The following is a 21,665-nucleotide window of genomic DNA, read 5'->3' as shown; positions in this document are numbered from 1 at the left end:
TACGACCAAATTTTGACTGATTGGTATAAATTAATCAAATCATTGTCAATCCAAAAACACACGAAACTAGTCGGACATTAAACGTTAAAGGCGTGGTGCTTTACAAATCACAATAAATGCATCTGTGCGCGCCCCGTCTTTTACAGTGGACGATACGCCACTGGTAACATCCCCACCCTTGTTTAGCAACCTCCACAATTTGGCGGGTGGCATCACTTTTTCAAACTGACCTTCTCTCTTCTCATTTTAACTTCCTTTCTTTTAATCAATTCTCACGTTAGCTCCTACGAAGCTATTCCCCAAGTCCCAAATACGATAGAAATCGGTGGTTTCCATATTGAAGAACCAAAGAAACTACCAGATCATTTGCAAAAATTTTTCGACGGATCTACAAATGGAGTTATAGTTTTTTTCTAAGGGTTCTTCTTACAAAGTGCTGATTTACCGGAGTCTAAACGAAATGCCGTCTTAATAAAAACCTTTGCCAAATTAAAGGAAAATATTATATTGTGGAAATAGGAAGATGATAAGTTACCAGGACGACCGAAAAATCTTAAAATTATGAAATGGATACCTATTAGGCATTCACGATCTTTTTGGGACCGAGTTGGCTATGATTTTTTCTTTTCATGTTGGACTAACTGACTCAGTGATGCAACGGATGCAATTTTTTTTTTTCTGTCAGTGTCTGTTCGACATTTTCTTGCCACCGGATTGCCAGATTTATTATTTTAATATTCGTAAGAAACTAAATGAAGTATGTAAAAATAATTTAAATTTCCGTCAAAGGAACAGTCAAAATTGCCAAAATAATTTTATACGATAAAAAATTTCTATTAAACGATTTAATTTAATTTAAAAAGGACAGATCAGATTTAAGAGTTCCGGCAACAATGTACCTATTCAGAAAATATAACCCTAAACTGAAAACAACCTAACCTAACACAAAAAGTGTCAATTTCCTTTAGGGAATTTAGTTATTACTGAGGTACTGCCAACAAAATCACTATATGGTCATAGCCAACTCGGTCCCAAAAAGATCGTGAATGCCTTATATATCAGATGTTTTAGCTATACCTTTCTGCTGTGGTTATGTTTATTAAGAGAAAAGAATTTTAGCGCATCCAAATGTTAAAGCATTTATTTCTCATGGAGGTTTGTTGAGTACCATGGAGAGTATGTACAGTTAATTTCGAAATTATAGAGTACACCTGAAATATCAAGAAGTCTATTTATTACAGTTTTTTCCACATGTAAAGATGCCTTTTTGAAATTTGAACGTCATATTTTTTATATAGGTTAGGTATATAAGTTTGACAACATAAAACGTCGCTGATATTTTAGAACACCATAATATTGTTTGTTTTATCCTCTGTGCGATGTTATAATAATGCTGGGCTACCCTCCAGATCGACCACCCTTCTTCTAATTTAGAAAGAATGAGCACTTTCGCGTTTTCGGTTAGATTAGACATTTTGTTTGTCAAAATTGACATTGATCATTGACAAAAAATGTAAGTGCATTTCACACTGTAGAAAATTAGGTGTATTCTATAATTTTGAAATTAACTGTACCATGCTGTTCCAATAGTGGGAATACCAATTTTCACCGACCAGTATACAGGGTGAAAACTTTAACTGGAATAAAATTCATAACTTGTAAATAGGCGATTTTTGTAAAAAATACCGAAACAGGTCAATTTTTATTTTTCCTTGCCCACATTTTGACGTATATGGTTTTTGTATATCTGCTCCCGGAAGTGCGCAACCATCCCCAACTTTTTTTTTTTCAAACGTAAGGGTATATCAAGTGACACCTCGTTTGAAAGGCCAATTTGTAAGTAATATAACGCACTATTTGTTTCTTGAATATTTTCAAAGCTTGCGTGCTAAAAAATAAAAATCAATTCTATAAGTTCAACACTATTTAATGCAACAAATGTTCAAAATGGGCACCGTTTCTCTCTTGGCAAATTACAAATCGATAGTAACATGCATCCCTTAGGTTTTGTAACATTTCCGGTGTGATTTGGCTAATTTTATGGTTCATGCCTAATACGTTTCTTAAGGTTCTCAATATTCTTCGGTTTTAGGCATGAAGTTAGCCAAATCACATCGGAAATGTTACAAAACGTAAGGGATGCAGGTTACTATCGATTTGCAATTTGCCAATAAACAAACGGTAGCCATTTTGAACATTTTTAGAATTAAATAATGTTAAACTTATAAAATTGGTTTTGATTTTTTAGCACGTAGGTTTTGAAAATATCTTAAATATCTAGGAAACAAATAGTGGTTTAAATCAGATATTTGTTTGTTGTTTTTATTGTTAGTTTAACATTAAGTGATTTTTAGAAGATAGTATATTATGTTATGAGGAGCAAAAATGAAGTTTTATGTGCTGCGGCTGGTAGATTGGCTGCCGAACGCAGTGAATAACAGTGAATAACATATACTATTTTTTCTTCAAACCTTCATAACAAATTATTTAAGACATGTTAAGAAACCAGGTAGGAATTTCAAATGATTTAGCTAGTTAACTTTACAGCCGCTCATCAGCGGAGATAACAACTTCACGGACGCCCTCAGCGGAGATAATAACTTTACGGACGCTCCTCAGCAGAGATAATAACTTTATCTGCCGATCGTCAGCTCGTTAGATGCTGTGACAATGAAGTGACACTTCAGCATTATCAATGCAGCAATGCAATGTCATATTTTACGGACGTTTGAAGAAAAAATTATTTATAAAAAAAAAACAGGCAACAAAAAGGATAACATATCTAGTACAGACAAGAGAATGTTATTATTTCTTTACATGAAAGATTTTTTAATGTAAGAATTCTTTATATGATAACAAACAGGAGGTCAAGAATATTTGAGACATATAAATTATCATTAAATTACATAATACAGGGATTGTATCATTTTAGATCGTAAATGAAGCTAGAATGATTTAAAACTATTTTAAAAATTTTACTTAACTTAGGTCGACATTAGTACAAAAAATTACCGAAACAATTTGTTTTAGACACATAGTTGTTGATTAAATACCTACATTTAATAATGTCAATAAACTTATCGCGTCCTTGATGGAAGTAGAGAATAAGTACCGCTTACAACAAAAGTGCCAGTCAGTGAACTGGGTGCTTAGAATGAAACTCGTCGTGTTTATCGCAAACTTATTACTCGTGCAAGTAAAATGTGCAAACATTTTAGGTGTATTCCCAGCCCCTGGTTACAGTCAGTATATTTTGGCGGAAGTTTTGATGAAAGAAATCGCCAATCGAGGACACCAAGTCACAGTAATCAGCCCGAATGCTCCTAATAATCCCTCTTCGAACTACAAGATAATCAACCCGAACGACGTAACCGAAGATTCGGATGGTAATTATTTGATTAATTGTGAAAAATATGGGCAATGGGGCGTCTAAATAAAAATTGGGTCAAGAATGTACTGTCTGTCACATTCCGTTTATTTCTCTTGCATTGTGCCCTTGTAGCTGTTACCACATGGTCTCACCATCGTGAAGTTTTTAACCTCCAATCCATAATTAAATCTCTTTTTTAAATTTTATGCTCTAATCGTTTCAAAACACTTTTGGTATTTGTGAGGTAAAAGTTGGTTTCCCGACGCGACGGGAATCGTTACAACGGTTCGTCACTTAAAAGGAAGGATGCCTTATTTTATTTAGACAATTTGGGTTGATTTTTTATATTTTCTAGTTTGTACTAGAGTATAAACCTTCACAAAAAATTGTCTCCTGATTTACATAATAAGGGTTGAATTCACTTAGTGAAAATTAGTGCTTAGCGAAAAAGTTCCAATAGCAAACATTTTCATTTTTTCAGACTCTACAATAATTTGTAAATGAGAAAATAGCTATGTATTTATGGAATCAAATAGGAAATGCCTCATTTTGTATAACAAACGAAATGTTCACACGTTATTCAAAATTGTGTGTTTCACACAAGAATTTTTCTAATTTTTGCAAAAAAGATTCTTTACACTTTTTATGCGAACGAAATAATTATTAATTTCAAGATTTGTATTTAAAATCAAGTGTCTCCACTGGTTTACAGAGTCGAATTTCAGACGTCATTGATTTGTGATTTATAAGATCTGCACATATAGACTGATTAAGTAAGTGTGGTAAATACTTGAACCTGCGATAAATCCCTAATTATAGGCCCATGACAATGTTCGAAATAGTATATTATGATACAAGTTTATAAGGAAGCTTTTAAAGCACGCGCGACGAGTTTAGGAGCACGACGCGTAGCGAAGTGCTTTTAACGTCGCAAGTGCTTTAATATTTATTTATGTATTAAGGGCATAATCAGGAGATTATGGCACAAGGGAATGTTTAAAGCCCGAGGAACGTGGGCTTTTAAATTCCCGACGGCTATAATCCACAATTATGCCCGTAGTACATAAACATTTCATTCTATTTTATAATTTCTAAAAGATTCAAACAAATATTTAGTATTCCTTAAAGGAAATCAACTAAAAGTTGTGTCCATGCAAATTTAGTTAGCTATTTTGATGTTGTTAGGGTTACTGTGTATATAATGTATGATTTTCTTTAATAAAATAATGTTTGATATCATTGTTTGAATAATTAAACCAAACGTTGCTTGGCAGATTTTTGACAGATCTGTGCCATAAAGGCCAATTTATGCCCTCATTTGGGGGCGTATATTAGCTATTTATGTAATGCTTTATTGGACGAGTCGAGTTTATGGACGAGCGAGCGCAGCGAGCGAGGCCATAAATAGAAGAGTCCAATAAAGCATCATTATGGACGAGTTGCATACAATATTTTATGTTCGACTGCATTATTTGTTCAAATTACAAAAAAATAACAGTGACATCTATGAGATAAATGTAGAATGACAGCAGGTTTGCGACTTTATTTATTATAGTTGTATTTATTATTTGGAATAATGAATATTGGACTAGTCCGATAAAGTGGTAGATTATGGCCTCAAAATAACGTCATAAACCATCTATATTTGTCACAGTCGAACATAAAGACGATTATTGACTAAAATAGAATAAAGTCCCTTATACACATGTATCATACGCTCTTTTTTATTATATGTACCTGCACTACAATCTGAAAATTATAAGAAAAAAATTAAATTGAAATACCTTTTCCGAAGTAATCCGTGTCATTAATTGTTGATATCGATACCGAAATGATCAATTGTTGTTGTTGTTGTTGTATATTTATTATAAATTGTGTATAAATGTGTATTTATCATTGTTCAAAATGTAGGTGAATTTGTTGTTACCTAAGCGACTTTAAAGCTTTAGTGCTTTAAGGGCCCAATTTTAGTGTCAAAAACAGAGATTATGATTCAGATATGTATAATAAAAAAATCTTTTTTTGTTCGACGAAAAATATTACAATGTCAAATATTCTGGAACTTCTCTGTTCCCTGTTAGGAAAACGGATGGGGTAAAGACGTTAAGACGTATCGCTTGATTGCGATTTTTATTTCATTCGGAAAACACTTGCAGCATGTCGGTCAGTTGATTGTTATCAATCAATTAATAAACAGCAAAACTAGTTTCTCAAAATACGAATGAAAGTACGACCTAAATACTTAAATGACATTTATCCCTTTGACATTGTCATTGTTTTCCATCGCGCTTGATTTTTTTTCAAATTTATCGTAACATCGTAACGTAATAAATTTTTTATTTATTTTCTTGAATTTTTATTGCACAAGAGTTAACGTGTTAGACATCAGAAAAAAATTAAAAACCTAATATTTTAAACGGGTGGCATATTGACAAGTTGTCGATAAATTTGACAACAATTTCAAGATTCATGTGACAATTTCAATAAAGCATGATTTAGAGTAATTTTTTTATGTGACAGAAGAATGGTGTCCAAAATTTATTGATCGTAATAGTACGAGAGTTTGTTGCATAGCAATTTATCGTGTGACATTGTCAAACGAGTGGTTTTTGACCAATGTCACGACATACATTGTCAACAAACACGAGTAAATCGATCGTAAAATTTTGCCAGACAAAATTTTACCACGAACACGAATGGTATTCGGAGGACTATTTCATGAATAAAACAAAACATTTTAGACAAATCTTTGACTGTTTAATTTGGTTGGCATATTAAACCTATTGCTATGACAAAATTTTTACCATTTAAAAACCCTCTAGCTTCGCGATTTCATTGGACAATACGGTCTGGCAAAATTTTGATTAAATTAATTTTCCCAGTTGAAATTTAGTATTAATTGTTAAGTGACGGAATATGATTGGTTGAAACAACTATGAATAACTTTAAAATGAAAAATAATTTTCGAACTTATAAATATGGGTCTCCACTACTATATACTTTCGTTTGTAGGTATTAATTTTTTTGAATTGGATAAGGCAAATCTATTTACGAATATTATGGCAACTTATGTATTTGGAAATGCTATTACCGAAAGTATTCTTAAAAATAAAGCCGTACAAGAATTGTTGCACTCGGACGAGCAGTTTGATTTAGTTATCGTTGAACAATTTTTCAACGATGCAATGAAAGGTTTTGCCGCCCATTTTAATGCTCCACTGGTATTATTCAGCTCTATGGGTATCACCGAATGGAACAAGCATTTTATGGGAAATCCAGTACTGCCATCAATTAATGCAGTTTGTTACACAAGTTATACGAATCAGATGAAATTTTTCCAAAGAATCAGAAATTTAGTTGGCACAGTTTTCGACTACTTTTACCGCAATTTAGTGTACTACCCCCTACAAAAGCAATATTTGGAAGAATATTTTCCCAAACCCATCAATTTCGACCAAATCATTAATAATGCAAGTTTAATGCTCTTAAATTCACACGTGACTACTTCTGAAAATGCTCTCCTACCATACAACATGGTAGAAATTGGAGGATTCCATGTGATTCAAAATCCGTTAGACAAAGACATTCAACAGTATCTGGACAATGCCAATCGAGGAGCCATTTTGTTCAGTTTAGGCTCAAACTTAAGAAGCTCCGATTTGTCCAGTGAAACTGTACAAGGGATTTTCAATGCTTTTGCAAGAATTGAACAAAAGGTGTTGTGGAAATTCGAAGCAGATTTGCCCAACAAACCTGACAACGTATATATTTCGAAATGGTTCAAACAGAGAGACATCTTGGCTCATCCTAACGTGAAATTGTTTATAACCCATGGTGGCCTATTGAGCACTACCGAAGCCATCTTTAGCGGAGTCCCGATGGTTGGTATCCCGGTTTTCGCCGACCAGAAAATGAACATGGCACGAGCAAACAGCATCGGAATTGCTAACGTGTTGTCTTTGCAAGATTTAGTAGAAGGAAAAATATTCGATGCAATTAACGAAACCATTAATGACCCAAGGTAAACTCCTTTCAGTTATCGATTGAATCGATGTGAATTATGTATTTTCAGATTTTCCAAAAATGCGAAAAAGATGTCCACTTTAATGAGAGACAGGGCTATGAAACCACTGGATTTGGCAATGTACTGGATTGAGCATACGATTCGGCATAAGGGAATCCGTTTTGAAGCTCCCAGTTTGAAACTTTATTGGTTCGAGGTGTACATGTTAGACATTGTGTGCTTTATTATAGTTAATTTTATAATTTTATATTCGTTGACTAAGTGTACGTTTAAGTTTGTAAAATATTACAAATGTAATCATTGCCAAAAAAAGCATGATGCAATGAAAAGTAGAAAGAAACAGCAATAAATGACTCTATTATGTAAACATTGCACCACATTATAGGACATTTCTACATCTCCTGTAGCAACGTGATTTTTATTTGGAAAATAATAATTTGGTAGTTTGTAAAATGAAAGTGAGATAAAAAATGTAAAAAATTAATAAACAAAGATATTTATTTTTTAACGACATTTGTTGAATACTGTGTATGTGTACCTACTATATTATTCTTAAGGGCACAATGTTTAGTTTAGTTGATCAAAAAATGAATCGACTAATGGAAAAAGGTTATGCTGACAATTATTACTTACTACATACATACTTTTTTAATCTAAAATAGATTCATTTTTGTCCTGTGTTGTAATATGATAAATGATAATTGATAAGTGATAACGATTCAAATCACGTCAAGTTGTTTTTCATTTGAATTCGTGTTGAAATACATAAATATGTAAGTACATACATACATGAATATGTATTACGTTTCCATATGTATGTGATTGTTCCCTACCCTTTTTTTCTTGCTGTTTTTGATGAATGTCTAATTTAAAACTTATTAATTTATAATGGTAATATTTTATTTAAAGTTTAGATAATTTCTTTCTGTAAGTAATTATTTTATAAAAATTTATTACAAAATAATGAAAGTCCAAGGACAAGTAGTAAATTAGTGATACAGTTCAGGTACAACAGTGTAAACTAAATAATCGGAGATAACATCTTAGAAACATGCGTAGTACTATTATCTCCCACCATGATTGCTAAAATACTGTGATGATTTCAAACTTCATAACACCGCTGATTGTCGAGCGTGTAACCTGTGAGCCGCCATTCTTGTTGTTAAATTCACAATAATAATGAAAATTTTGTCATTGATTTCGTTAATCGTGTTATTAAAGATTACGGAATGCGCAAGGATATTAGGAATTTTTCCCACATCTGGCAGAAGTCACTACATTTTGGGTAGCAGTCTGATGAAGGGACTTGCAGAAAAAGGGCACGATGTCACCGTGATCAGTCCATATCCAGAAAAAGACCCTCCGAAAAATGGAAGTTACGTAGATATAACGCTTACCAGTTTCGCCAAACCACAAGATAAAAGTGAGTGATTAAAATTTGTGTTGCGTGTGGTAATGTTATATTCTATTTTGATCAAGGTTTTGTTTACATCACAGTCACATGTAGCGGTAAAGAATGTGTATAGTGCTTGTCACTACTAGAAAATACTCGAAAATATTAAAAATAAAGTTTATATGAAATTATAGCTCATACACGATTATGTTTTTAGTTTTTCGCTGCACCTTTTGACAAATAAACATATGACAAAACATTTGTCTGTTATAGGTATTATTATAACATGCACGTGAAATTTGCAAGGGTCTGTAGGCCACGATTGTGTAATCATGTATGCGATAATAATGTAGGTACCTATATAGCAGCATTGCACGTGTTGTGTACAAAACTGTATCTACGTTTACGAGCGCTTAGATTTTTTTTAAATCGAACATTTTTCAATCAAATCAAAGTAGCAATAGGAGGTGAAATACAAGCAAAAAAATTCTAGTACCAATTTATTGTTAATCCTCTGCTCATGAAGTTATTAACAGTCAAACAAGGAAATTTGCTTGGATTGTAATGGAGAAATAACGGGCCTCCAAATAAATTTATATTTAGAGCAACCTATGGAAATTCAATTGTTTGCAACATTTTTCCAGCGTAGAAAATGACACAAGAAACGTCTGACATTTTAACGAAATAAAATTAGGTTAGAAAATATTTTTAATTTTTGTAGTGCATTCTCCCTATTCCCCTCCACGGAATATGACAATATGAAATCGGGAAAAAGCTTACTGTGTAACTCCGGAGAATAATTGAAGCATTGGGTGGAAAAATAGCGTTAAGCTATTAACGCTGTTTTTTGTATTATTGGTAGAAACGATTGTTAAGGTATCTAGGATACCGTAGTGAAAATCGCAATTTTATCTAACGCAAGGTTAAGAAGTTGTAACTGAAAAAATAACAATGGGCCGTATCAGCGGTGAACATGCTCATGAATGCATCTCTTTCCCACTGGTTATAATTGCATAAAGTTATATCGTTTTATACCTTAATCGCAACTTTAGTGAAAGACAACTTCAAAAACGTCTCGTAATACGGCCCAACCTGTATAACGCTGTTTTTCCTTGAAAACACTGAAAATTGGCGTTTAATAGTGATGGTATGCGTGGTCGTCAAATTGTTCTGAATATATTTTTCTAAAGTATGTATTTTCCCAATAATTCGTAGAACAATAATCTAAAAATAATTTTTTTGTTGACGTCGATGGTTCGGTTATGTAAAATCACCTAAATACTTTATCGCATTTTCTTGAATGATTTTAAATTTGGTGGAAAAACAGCGTTTTCATTATTTTTTTAAATGGGCTGTAGAAAAATCTGTTTTATAATACATATTACTTTTTTTCTTGAAGGAAAACAATAGCAACTCAGTGAAATAATAATCCTCACAAGCCACAGCATCATAACTCATATAATTTTGTCATTTGTAGCATTCAAATTATTTCAAATTGATTTATCTCGGATAACGCTGTTTTTCCACCCAATGCTTCAATTGGTTACCTACAAAAATTACTTTACATTGTTAACAGAATGAGAATGTCGCCTATGCCTACTCTAAATATATATTTATTTGAAGGCCCGATACATTTAAAGTGTATCAATACTATCAATAATATATACATAATTCCACAAGTACCAATTTTATCATTTTAATTATTGGTTTATTTTTTAATGTTATTGTAATATAATATTAAATACAATATTTTTTTTAAATACAAACAATGCTGTTCATAAATTTTGAAGCTAATAATGCAACATCGGAACTAAGCTAGAGTGATTTTTCGAACTTGAATAATTCAAGTCAAGTTACAAGAATTGTCAGTAATGTCATTTCTGAAACATTTTGTATCATTATTGTGTTACCATCATTGTTGTTATTATCGTTACCAAATTCAAACTAGAATTTTTTGTTTGGTGTTCAACGTACTATGGTGGCCAAAAAATTTTGGCCGTCACTTTCTTGACTTTCAAGTAAAGTGTAAATAGACCTTTAGGATTCGTAACCCCACTTTCGATTCTTGTCATTTTGACAATCAATTTAAACTGTTTGAAGCTCAGATATTCATAGATATACATAGATAACCTGAGGTAAATGTTCTGTGTTGTAGAAATGACAAAATAATTTTGAGTTGTGAAATTTACCACCCAAAAAATAACGTTCATAATCAAGACGGTAATCATGATGACAATACAGTACGGATTACAATTTTTTTTTTTTGAATTGACAGACAATGACGGCCAAAATTTTTTGGCCGGCATAGTAAACTCGGTACAGGTTGCAAAGACACACTTGTCATTTGCAACAGCGCTTTTATGGCATTAGTCATTTAAAATTACTTTAAAACTGTACTTATATGGAAAATAATCAACCCAAACTATGATTTTCTGGTCCCTTTGTGCCTTTATTTGGTTCAGAAATATGAAAAAAATGCTGTTGCAAATGACAAGTGTGTCTTTGCAACCTGTACCGAGTTTACTTAGATTCGTGACATAAATATTATGCGACATTTTTAATACACTCTATACATTAAAATTTAAATTGTGGCTTTTATTTTGATATTTAGAAATTACTAAAACAAACAGGCCGTTAATTAAAGTGTGGTCGCTGAACAAATGGAGTAATAAAAAAAAGGGATGTGGCGTTAGTTGCGCAGAACAATATACGCCGAAGCCTGTTTCACAATGAGGCAGGTTCTTTGCCATTTATCATTCTCATAAGCAAATGATATAGTTGATAGGCTGAGAAAAATGTTGCATTCATTGACGTGCACATCTTCTCCAAACATGAGTACCTACGTAGTCAAACTGCCGAAGCGAGGTTAAAAATTAATGAGATGCCGTCAAGTAATTTTTGTGGATGTACATCAGGCTTTCAGAAATATGCGCACGTTTTGAATAAGCCAATTGGAAGCTCCTGTTTAAAATACGCGGGCACTAGGGGACGATTTTATTACTCCATCTGTTCAGCGATCACACTATCTCTTTACAAATGCATGTCGTCATGTTAGTCGGTTTGCTTTGACATATGTGTTATATACATAACCTCACTTTGATCGTCATTTCATGTATAGTCGTTTTCAATGACATCCGTGCTGTCAGTGTCATTTTTAATATGTTGGTGCAGATTGTACACACAAATTCATAACCAGTATTCAGAGTATAAGAAAATCCTAGTTAAAAAAAATGTCAAGCAAGAAATTGAGGTTATGGTAAAAGAAAATTTATATTTTGTAAAACATCAACAACAAACAATAAAACTCAATCTTCAACATGGTGTAAAACATGGTAAAACTAAGTCATCCTCGGAATTCGAATCAGACTACATATTTTGTCGGAAATGATAGATAATAATTTGAATTTGTCAATTTGCCGCGTCAAGGTAAATTGCCAAATTCAAAATTACTAAACTGAAACAGCAAGTGATGCCAACATACTGTCATATTGACAGCAGGGATGTCACTGGAAACGACTATAAATGAAACCATGGTTTCAGCCAATCAGGTAAACTCATTGATTAGTTATAAATAAATAAAACTTTTTTTAGCAAAAAAAAAATCATATTAAGTAAACTGGCAAAAGTGAATAGGGAATTCCACAATTTTTCTTGGAAAGCAAAATAATTCTTATTCACAAGATAAATTAAAAATGTTACAGGTACTTGAAACTTTACATTTAATGTGTATATTAATATATGTATTTCTAATACATTTCATTACAAATTTTAAACTGTATTTATGAAAAATTCAGAAAAGAAAAAAATCTCTATTCATTTTTGCCTAGTTTATTACCTGTTTGCTGAATAAATAACGTTTGACATCTATAGTTTGCAGTTGACCACAATTTTTTGAACTCATGTTGCATCAGTAGAAATTCATTAGCACAATTGTCAACAGCTGTCATGTATTTGTACTACTGCTTTGTAAACATTATGCAATAAGTAATATCCTATTTAATTGTCTTTAATTTTTTTCCTTTATGTACACTTTTTATTTGCACGTTTGCGATAGTCATTAGTCATTACCTGTGTGGGATTATTTCACTAACGTAGATACTAAATATAATTTGGTGACTTTGAACGTTTGAACCATTGAGTAATCAAACGTAATCATTTTCTAAGTATGTGCCACCTCATCATGATTAGACAATAATTCACTGTTCTCTGTTTCAGATAGCTTCAACTTGTTCCAACTGAACGATATCAATTTTCTTGTATACCTCTTAGCTATGAATTCTATTGGTAATGAGTTCACCGAAGGTACGTTGAGTGACCCAAATGTGCAAAAACTTCTTAAGTCTGATAAAAAATTTGACGTTGTGATCATTGAGCAATTCGTCAACGACGGGTTGAAAGTTTTCGCTCATCATTTCCAAGCACACCTAGTTGTGTTTGTAACTTTCGGTTCAAATGCGTGGATTAACCCGTTGGTGGCCAATCCGGCACCACCTTCGTATGTTCCCGAACAGAAGATTAACATGGATCCAAAAAATTTCTTTCACCGCGTTTTCAACACAATCATTTACATTGCCGGCGAGCTAAACAGAAATCTTCTTTTCTTTCCTGCCCAAAATAAGATAATGAAGAAGTACTTTCCCGACGCTCCAGATTTGGACGTTTTAAATTACAATGCGTCATTGGTGCTGGTAAATTCACATATTAGTACCAACAAACCGGTACCTCGGGTACCTAGCATGGTTGACATTGGAGGTTTTCATATAAATCCACCAAAAAAACTACCCAAAGATCTTCAAGAGTACTTAGATAGTGCCAAAGAGGGTGTGGTCTATTTTAGTATGGGGTCGACACTTCAGAGTATTAACCTTCCTGTAGAGAAACGAGAAGCCATCCTTAGAGTTTTTTCAAAATTAAAACAGAAAGTGTTGTGGAAATGGGAAGACGAATCGCTACCTGGGCAGCCCCAAAATGTGAAATTGGGTAAATGGCTACCCCAACAAGATATTCTAGGTAAAATCTTTACGTTCTACTCGTATTAATATCTTATATTTTTGATGATGACTTTATTTAGCACATCCAAATGTCAAAGCGTTCGTTACCCACGGAGGCTTACTGAGTATACTTGAAAGTGTATACCATGGAGTACCTGTCTTAGCACTTCCAGTTTTTGGAGATCAAGTGATGAATGCAGCTGAGGCTGCTTGGAATGGTTGCGGACGGTACATTTTATACGACGACCTAAACGAAGAAACATTAGAGGAGGCTCTTAATGACATATTGAAAAACCCAAAGTATTTCTTTTTTTTTTAAGGGAAGCATAAAAATGTTAATTTTTTCATTTTTAGATATTCGGAAAATATGAAAACAAGATCAAAACTTATGCGTGACCGACAAAACAAACCTATTGATGTTGCGGATTACTGGATACGGCATATTATACGACACAATGGGGGTGCACATTTACGTGTAGCGGGATTAGAATTACCCTGGTATCAGTATTTAGTTCTAGATGTAGTAGCCTTTCTAATTGCAATTACTTTACTGACAATTTACTTGATTTACGCGTTTATAAAAATTATTTTGAAAACATTAAGTAAAAATAAGAACAAAAGTAAAATTAAGAAGAATTAGTCAATCAACTGGATAAGATATGTCATATTTTTGATGTTGTTATTGATTTCATTAATAAAAAAATATAAACATGTCAAACAAGTGCGTTTTTATAAAAAATCTAATAAACTGTAGAATCGATTTCCAAAATTTAGCTAAATCACTTTAATTAAACTAATCTCTCACAATAGATAGATAATAATGATTCTTAGTATGTCTAATTTACGTTACAATAACATACTCGTACAAATGGAACTTTGATTTTCGTTAGCACAACTATTCAATAGTGAAGATCACCTTATTTAAAGCAAATAAAGAAAACAAGTTTATCTACGGCTGCTTGGATAAGTCGTTATTACCACACTCATTTACAGTCATTTGAGTTGCGTAATGTAGTTCATTACCGCACACAGTTCTTGAGTTTTGTTCGCCCAGTTGCCGGCATCGACTTCATTTCGGTCTTCAATCTCTGGGCTTGGCACAAAAAGACTCACTTTCGTTGATATCATATACTATGTATTCTCTTTTGCGTTGCTCGCACAAGAGACCACTTTGTAATACACGCCATACTGGAAAAACGACGCAAACTGCAGTGACACCTCCAGCGACGCTCGTCTCTTGTACATACTCCAGGTCGTCTTCGAAACAGGATCACACACGTTTCCGTTCCAAGTTCTGGTACTTTTCTCATTTGACGTCGGGGTAACCCCAATGTACATTTTTCGAAGTCACTCCACTTCCGAGAGCCGCTATAAAACGTAAACGACCCGGCTCTCAATTATGAAAAATTAAAAACAACGCGTTGTTTACTAACAGAATTAGCTGGTTGTCCTGGTATTGAGCAAATTGTTTCAATCTTGTTGCTTTGATTTTGAATTAAAACGATTGAAATTGACATTTAACAATTATCATAATATATTTTTGTAAATGTCAAATTTGACTTTTTTGCTAAAAATTGTTTTTTTTTTTAATTAATAATTCGCAGCCGTAGATAAAATGTTGTACATAACACGTGGGCTAAAGCATATTACAGGAAACTCGTGTGTTACAGATGAACTCGGGCTAACGCCGTCGTCATCTGCAATCTTCACACTCGAGTCCTGTAATATTGCTTTTATCCCACTAATTATGTAAATAACTATTATGTTTTACTGTATTATAATTCATGATTTATGATATCGTCTATCGTCCATAAACTAGCTCTCTATGGACGGCGTCCATAATGATAAAGTAAAATGGACGCTTGACAATTCTTGGTATTACTTCAAAATGAACGGCAAAATAATTAAATTTCATAATTTTATTTAAATCAGGAAAGAATAGTATTGATCGCAAACTATACAGTAAATATTCTTTGGCTTTTGTTGCAATTTCACTTACTTGGCTCATTATTACAACCAGAAATAAAGACGATTTCAGCTCGTATTTCAAACACTGTTGGTTTTAAAATAAATAGTAATAAACAACTTCGTAACCACAACAGCAAAGACAGAACACATTGGAATTATCGTAATTTTTAGAATCTATTAATAATAATGTGATTCGTACATAATTAGGCTTTGTGAACTCGCCCTATTTATTGGGTTCGCTCGCAAGCTGGGTAGTTTCGTCCGGAGAATTCTTTTAATTAGATGATCCTTAAAACCTCCTACCTACAACACATCCGGGCTCAATTTTAGAGCACATAAACTTTCGTCCGGAAGTACCTGTTGTCTGTTGTAAAGGTTGTTGGGTATCTACTGATATTAAGAGACGTCGAGGGACAAGGTTTGCAATGAAAATAAAGAAATTGTATTTTATATGTACAGGCTGTCCCAGAACTGGCGTATATCCCGTTAACCACGTGCTCCGCTCTTTCTGCTGAGAAAGCTTTCACTAGAATTTTTTTGTTTAACCTTACAGTTTTTAAACTACAGCAATTTTAAGTTAGCCAATCACAACAGAAAGATAACAGATAAATCTACCGTGAGCTGTTGTTTCCTAGGAAACGCATGGATTGAATTCATATTTGTCTACGATGATTGGTTAAATTAAAATCATTGTAACTTAAAAACAAAAGGATTATGAAGTACCTACCTATTTTAATTTTGTAATAGTATATTATTAAGTTTAATAAGACGCTTTATTATCACATGAATGTTTCAATGGAACGAATGTGACAATATGTCTTATTAAACGAGTGTAATATACTATTTTATCTACTTTCTCGAGACTTTGCTTTACTAATTTCTGAAATTTCAGCTGTTCAAGTTTTCATATTAGACTAGGGACTTTCGCGTAGGCTGGTAACAGATATTTTTCACAAAAATGTAAGGTTATATTTACTAAATTTAGTTCGTAGCTTCACTCGTCGTTACCGTGACGCCTGACGTCAAACGGCTGATGTTATTATTATTATTATTATTATTATTTGGTATGTTGGTTAACAGGTTGTACACCCAAACAAAAACCAACAGTAAACAGCGTTATACAATGCAACAGCTCAAAAAGCGACTGTGTACCCGTTACGGGAAACGCTCAATTAAACCTCTGAAATGCAGGTAATCAATCTCTTAAATTGTCCAAGACTAATCACAAAAATATCGCACTCACTACAGTTGCTATTGAATAATGTGCAGGCAGTATAAAGAGGGGAACGATGCAGTATATTAGTAACTGCTCGCGGAACATAAAAAAAACGACCAGATCTAAGATTTGCCCGAGGCACATTGAAATAAATTTGGGATAACAAGAAGGGAGAATTAATAATGCCGTGTACGATCTTATATAGAAATATCAGAAAACTATCATTACGTCTCATATTGAGAGAACGCAGATTTGCCATATTATAAAGAACAGAATTAGGAGTACCTCTTGGAGGAAATTCAGCAATTAACTTGAACAGAAGATACTTGGCAAACTTCCTCTGAACCGACTCCAAAGCATCAACACCTCTTCGATAGATCGGCGACCATACAATTGAACAGTACTCCAATTTAGATCTGACCAAGGTAAAATAAAGTGCCCTTAAGCAACTCTCAGACCTGAATCGTTTGCACGATCGAAAGATGAAACCTAAAGTTTTGACTGATGATGCCACAATAATATCAACATGTTCGTTGAAGGTGAATTGAGCGTCAAATGTAACGCCTAAATCCTTGAAAGTGAAACACCTAGTCAATGAAGCATTCCCAATTCTATAATCGAACATAAGCGGCTTGGTCTTACGAGAGAACGAGAGAATGTAGCATTTGTCACGATTCAAGGGGAGACCATTACTGCGACACCAACCATAAAGCACATCAACATTTGATTGCAAACGCATACAGTCAGAAATATCTCTAATAGTAGAATACAGCTTAACATCATCGGCAAACAAAAGCACATTTAAACTAAATATTTCAACGATATCGTTAATAAACAAAAGGAAAAGCAAGGGACCTAAATTAGACCCTTGGGGAACACCTGAATTTACAACTAGCCGAGCAGAATAGAAACCTAAAACATTTACGTAACAAAAACGATCCGATAAATAAGACTCGAATAGATTTAAAAGAGAGTCACTGAACCCGAAGTGTCTGAGTTTATTTAATAAGATATTATGATCGATGCGATCAAATGCTTTTGAAAAGTCGGTGTAGATGACATCAACCTGAGTATTTTTATCCAACGCAGCTGAAATGAAATGCGAGATGCAGGATAAATTGGTGGACGTAGACCTACCCCTAAAAAATCCATGCTGATGTTCAGAGATAACATTTTGTACATTAGTATATATATAAGAGTAAATAATAGACTCAAATACCTTGGAAATATGCGGTAGAATGGTGACAGGTCTATAATTTGAGATGATATTCTTCTTACCCGACTTGAATATAGGACAAATCTTACCAACCTTCCATAAGCACGGATAAACTGAGGTTGTTAAAATTAAATTGTATAAAAAATGCAAAGGCGTAACCAGTATTTGAGCACAATCCTTAAGGATAAAACCAGGAAGGGCATCATCACCGCTGGCAGAAGACGGCTTCAGTTTTAAAAGATGCCTTAGGATATCATCAGTAGAAATACTTGGCAAATGAATATAATTGTTGTTACAAGGATTATTAAACTGAAAATCTGTCATTGATGGTGACGAAAAATTCTTTTCGAAGTAGGATAGAAAGGCGTTAGCGATAGTATGCGGGGTGGAGTACTCGACCTCATCTAATTGCATAACTGAAGGAATAGTACTAGATTTCCTTTTATGGTTCACAAATGACCAAAAACAACGAGGGTCGTGAGTTAGTTGCTGTTCAACCGTAGAAATGTACTCATGGTATGCTGCATTAGGTAATGCTGATCTTAAGATCACGTCTCAAGGTCCTAAATTCAATTAATGTAGAGCGTGACTTAGTTTTTTTGTATTTTTTAAAAACCTTAAACTTGTGTTTTAATTTCCTAATAATGTCGGTTGTATACCAGACCGGATAATGTGAAGAATTCGCTCTGTTCAGCGGTACAAACTGCCGAAACATGTCATATAACTTTTCATAAAATAAACCGACTGCCACATTCACATCGTTCACAGCATGCAGAAAACTCCAGTCACAATTCGCAATACAATCGTAGAGACCCAACAGGTTAGCTTTACGGAAATTAAATCGTTCTTCCCCGCGGCAACTTTTGGAACTTTTGAAAAACTTGCGACAAGGCGACTTCAGAGAGCAAATACAAAATAAAGGAGGATGAAGCGCACTTCCAATTAACAGGGGAGCGGAATCGAGCATAACACTGCAATCAAAACTTGATAGTATTAGATCTAAACAACGATTATCACAATTCGTAATATAATTGAATTGTTTAAGATTTAAAATACTACAAAAATTAAGTAAAAGTTCGTTTTTAGAGTCTATTCTGCAACCATTATTATTGATATAATTAGGCACATTAAAATCACCTATAAACAGTACATCGTGTTCATACAAGTAATCCAAGACCTCCAAAAACTCCATCAGGGTGGCAAAGTCATCAACAGAGGTTTGAGGTGGTATATAAATAACAAAAACGAACACAAAAGATTGGGAATTCAATACAACTTTACAACCTATTATATCAATAATAGGCAAATGGGCAATAATATGGTCAAGATTCAGTTGAAAGACCCGATAAGATTTGTGAATTAGCAGCAAAACGCCACCACCACGCACGAGGCCAAGATCAGTAAAGTTTCTGTCCTTTCTGTAGATGTCGTAAATGCTATTATCAGCAATTTCCAAGGATGAAACATTATCAGATAGCCAAGTCTCGGACACGGCAATGACGTCACTCTGAGAACCACCAGTTGATTCAAAAAAATCAGATATCTTAGTATTCGTACCACCGGCATTTAGGTACTGAACCAAGAATGAGATCTGCTCAGGCTTACGTACACTATTGGAGGCAGACGCAACAGAGGAGCCAAGGTCTAAAGGACTTATCAGACGGTCACCTCCAGTTAGGGTGATATTACTATCAACAAACAAAGACAACGATTCAATATTAACTGCCTCTTGATATAATAGTGAATCCGAATTTAGTTGCTATGAAGGTAAAGTAACATCACCAAATAAATCTTTCTTTATATTAGCTATTAGATTTAAATAATACTGACATTCGTTAGTGTCCCAACATGCATGAGCAGCGTTTACAGCAGTCAGATTGGTCTTTGAATTGAGGGATACACAGTTTATGCATCTTAAAACAGTAGATTTGCACTCCTTTACCTCATGGGATTCACCACATCTAGGACAACTTAGATTACGTTTGCAAAAAGTATGAGAGTGGTGATAGCCGTTGCAGCGATAACAGCGAATTACATCAATAGCATCAAATATATAACAGTTGTCTAATCCAATCAAACAGTGTTTCGAATTTAAAGCTTTAATATAAGTATTGACGTCAACTTGCAAGATGAACTGAAAAACATCAGGTTTCTTCTTAGTGGGAAAATATTTAAGGATTTTCAGCTGAGAAGGATTACTAAACACAGAGCTATTCTGCTTTACCAAAAATGATATAATATGTTCTTTTCCTAAATCACTAGAAACCCCTGAAATGCGTAATCTAGGCGAAATGGTTTTTAAGTCTTTAATTTCGTACGAGTCCACTAATTTATTATCCAAAGCAAATTTTTTGAACTCGGAAGGATCATGGCATTTCAGAATAAGACCGCCATTTTTCGTTGAACGTACACCCGATATATCAACATTTGATTTAGAAGGATCAATTTTGTTAATTATGTCAGATTTGGTTTTAGAGACTGCTTGAGAAGATTCTTTTGGCATGACAACCACAGATGCACATCGCTTAATAGTGTCAGCATAAGATAATACGTTGGATAAGGGTAAATCTTGAGATTTATTCTGCAGCAATTCCTTCTGGGATAATTTATCAGTTAGTTTCTGAATTTCAGTTCGTAGTAGAGAATTCTCTTTTCTTAGATCCGCAAGTTGTCCGTTTAAAGAATTAAAATGATTTCTCATAGATGCACCGAAAATTTCAAAATATTTATAAATAGTTCCAGAGAATTCACTGAAAACATTTTTGAAGGCGTCAGGAACATTGTTTAAAGTGTTACTGTCAGGCAGGAAAGGTGGTAGTAAGACGTCGGTTTTTATTGTATTACCAGCAGTATCAGACAATATAACAAAAGCTAAAAGTTACCAAAAACAGTTTAATAATATGATTCATTCATTTTCGATATAATAATGAGACCATTTGTAACGCAAAGTAAATAAATATTATTAATTAGAGCAATGACGGAGTACATACACTATTACGGATAATACTATCAAGTAATAGTGCAGTGCTTATCAACATAATTACCGGCGTCTCGCCTCCACATTTTGACTTTGTTGTGTATTATGTTCTGTGTCAATGTTAAGGAATTTCCTCACGATGTGACATGAGTATAATAATATACCTTTTTGAATTTCAACTACCAATGTGTTATCTAAATCCAGAATTTTTAAATTTTTAAAAAGAGATTGCGGTACTATTCCCGTTGCTGAAATCACAAGTGGTAAAATCGAATTTTTTTCTAAACACCAAAGATTTCTCATAGCAACGGACAGCTCTAAATATTTATTAATTTTTGTGTTATATGTCTGTGTTATATTATGTGAATTTGGAACAGCTATATCTAAAAGATATGCTTGCTTTTGTTGTTTATTTAAAATAATAATGTCTGGTCTGTTATGCTGAATGTGAATGTCAGTTAAAACTGTGCGATCAAAATATAATTTGTAATTGTCATTTTCTAAACAACT

At 33.5% G+C, this 21,665-nt stretch overlaps 2 protein-coding genes across 2 annotated transcripts; both read left to right on the top strand.

Annotated features, from left to right (window-relative positions):
- Positions 1 to 3,121: 3,121 nt before the first annotated feature.
- LOC138125213 (UDP-glucosyltransferase 2-like) lies at positions 3,122 to 7,907 on the top strand. The gene is made up of 3 exons (XM_069040411.1): positions 3,122 to 3,386; positions 6,383 to 7,391; positions 7,443 to 7,907. The coding sequence occupies exons 1-3, from the start codon at positions 3,155 to 3,157 to the stop codon at positions 7,741 to 7,743; spliced, it is 1,542 nt and encodes a 513-aa protein (XP_068896512.1). The 5' UTR covers positions 3,122 to 3,154; the 3' UTR covers positions 7,744 to 7,907.
- A 537-nt stretch (positions 7,908 to 8,444) lies between these two features.
- LOC138125223 (UDP-glycosyltransferase UGT5-like) lies at positions 8,445 to 14,499 on the top strand. Its single transcript, XM_069040430.1, has 4 exons — positions 8,445 to 8,817; positions 13,003 to 13,797; positions 13,859 to 14,078; positions 14,133 to 14,499. The coding sequence occupies exons 1-4, from the start codon at positions 8,574 to 8,576 to the stop codon at positions 14,416 to 14,418; spliced, it is 1,545 nt and encodes a 514-aa protein (XP_068896531.1). The 5' UTR covers positions 8,445 to 8,573; the 3' UTR covers positions 14,419 to 14,499.
- Positions 14,500 to 21,665: the final 7,166 nt, after the last annotated feature.

Source organism: Tenebrio molitor, chromosome 3 (assembly GCF_963966145.1).
Source record: "Tenebrio molitor chromosome 3, icTenMoli1.1, whole genome shotgun sequence".
Lineage (NCBI taxonomy): Eukaryota > Metazoa > Arthropoda > Insecta > Coleoptera > Tenebrionidae > Tenebrio > Tenebrio molitor.
The sequence above is the reverse complement of the archived record's forward strand: the minus strand, read 5'-3'. Positions and strand labels throughout refer to the sequence as shown.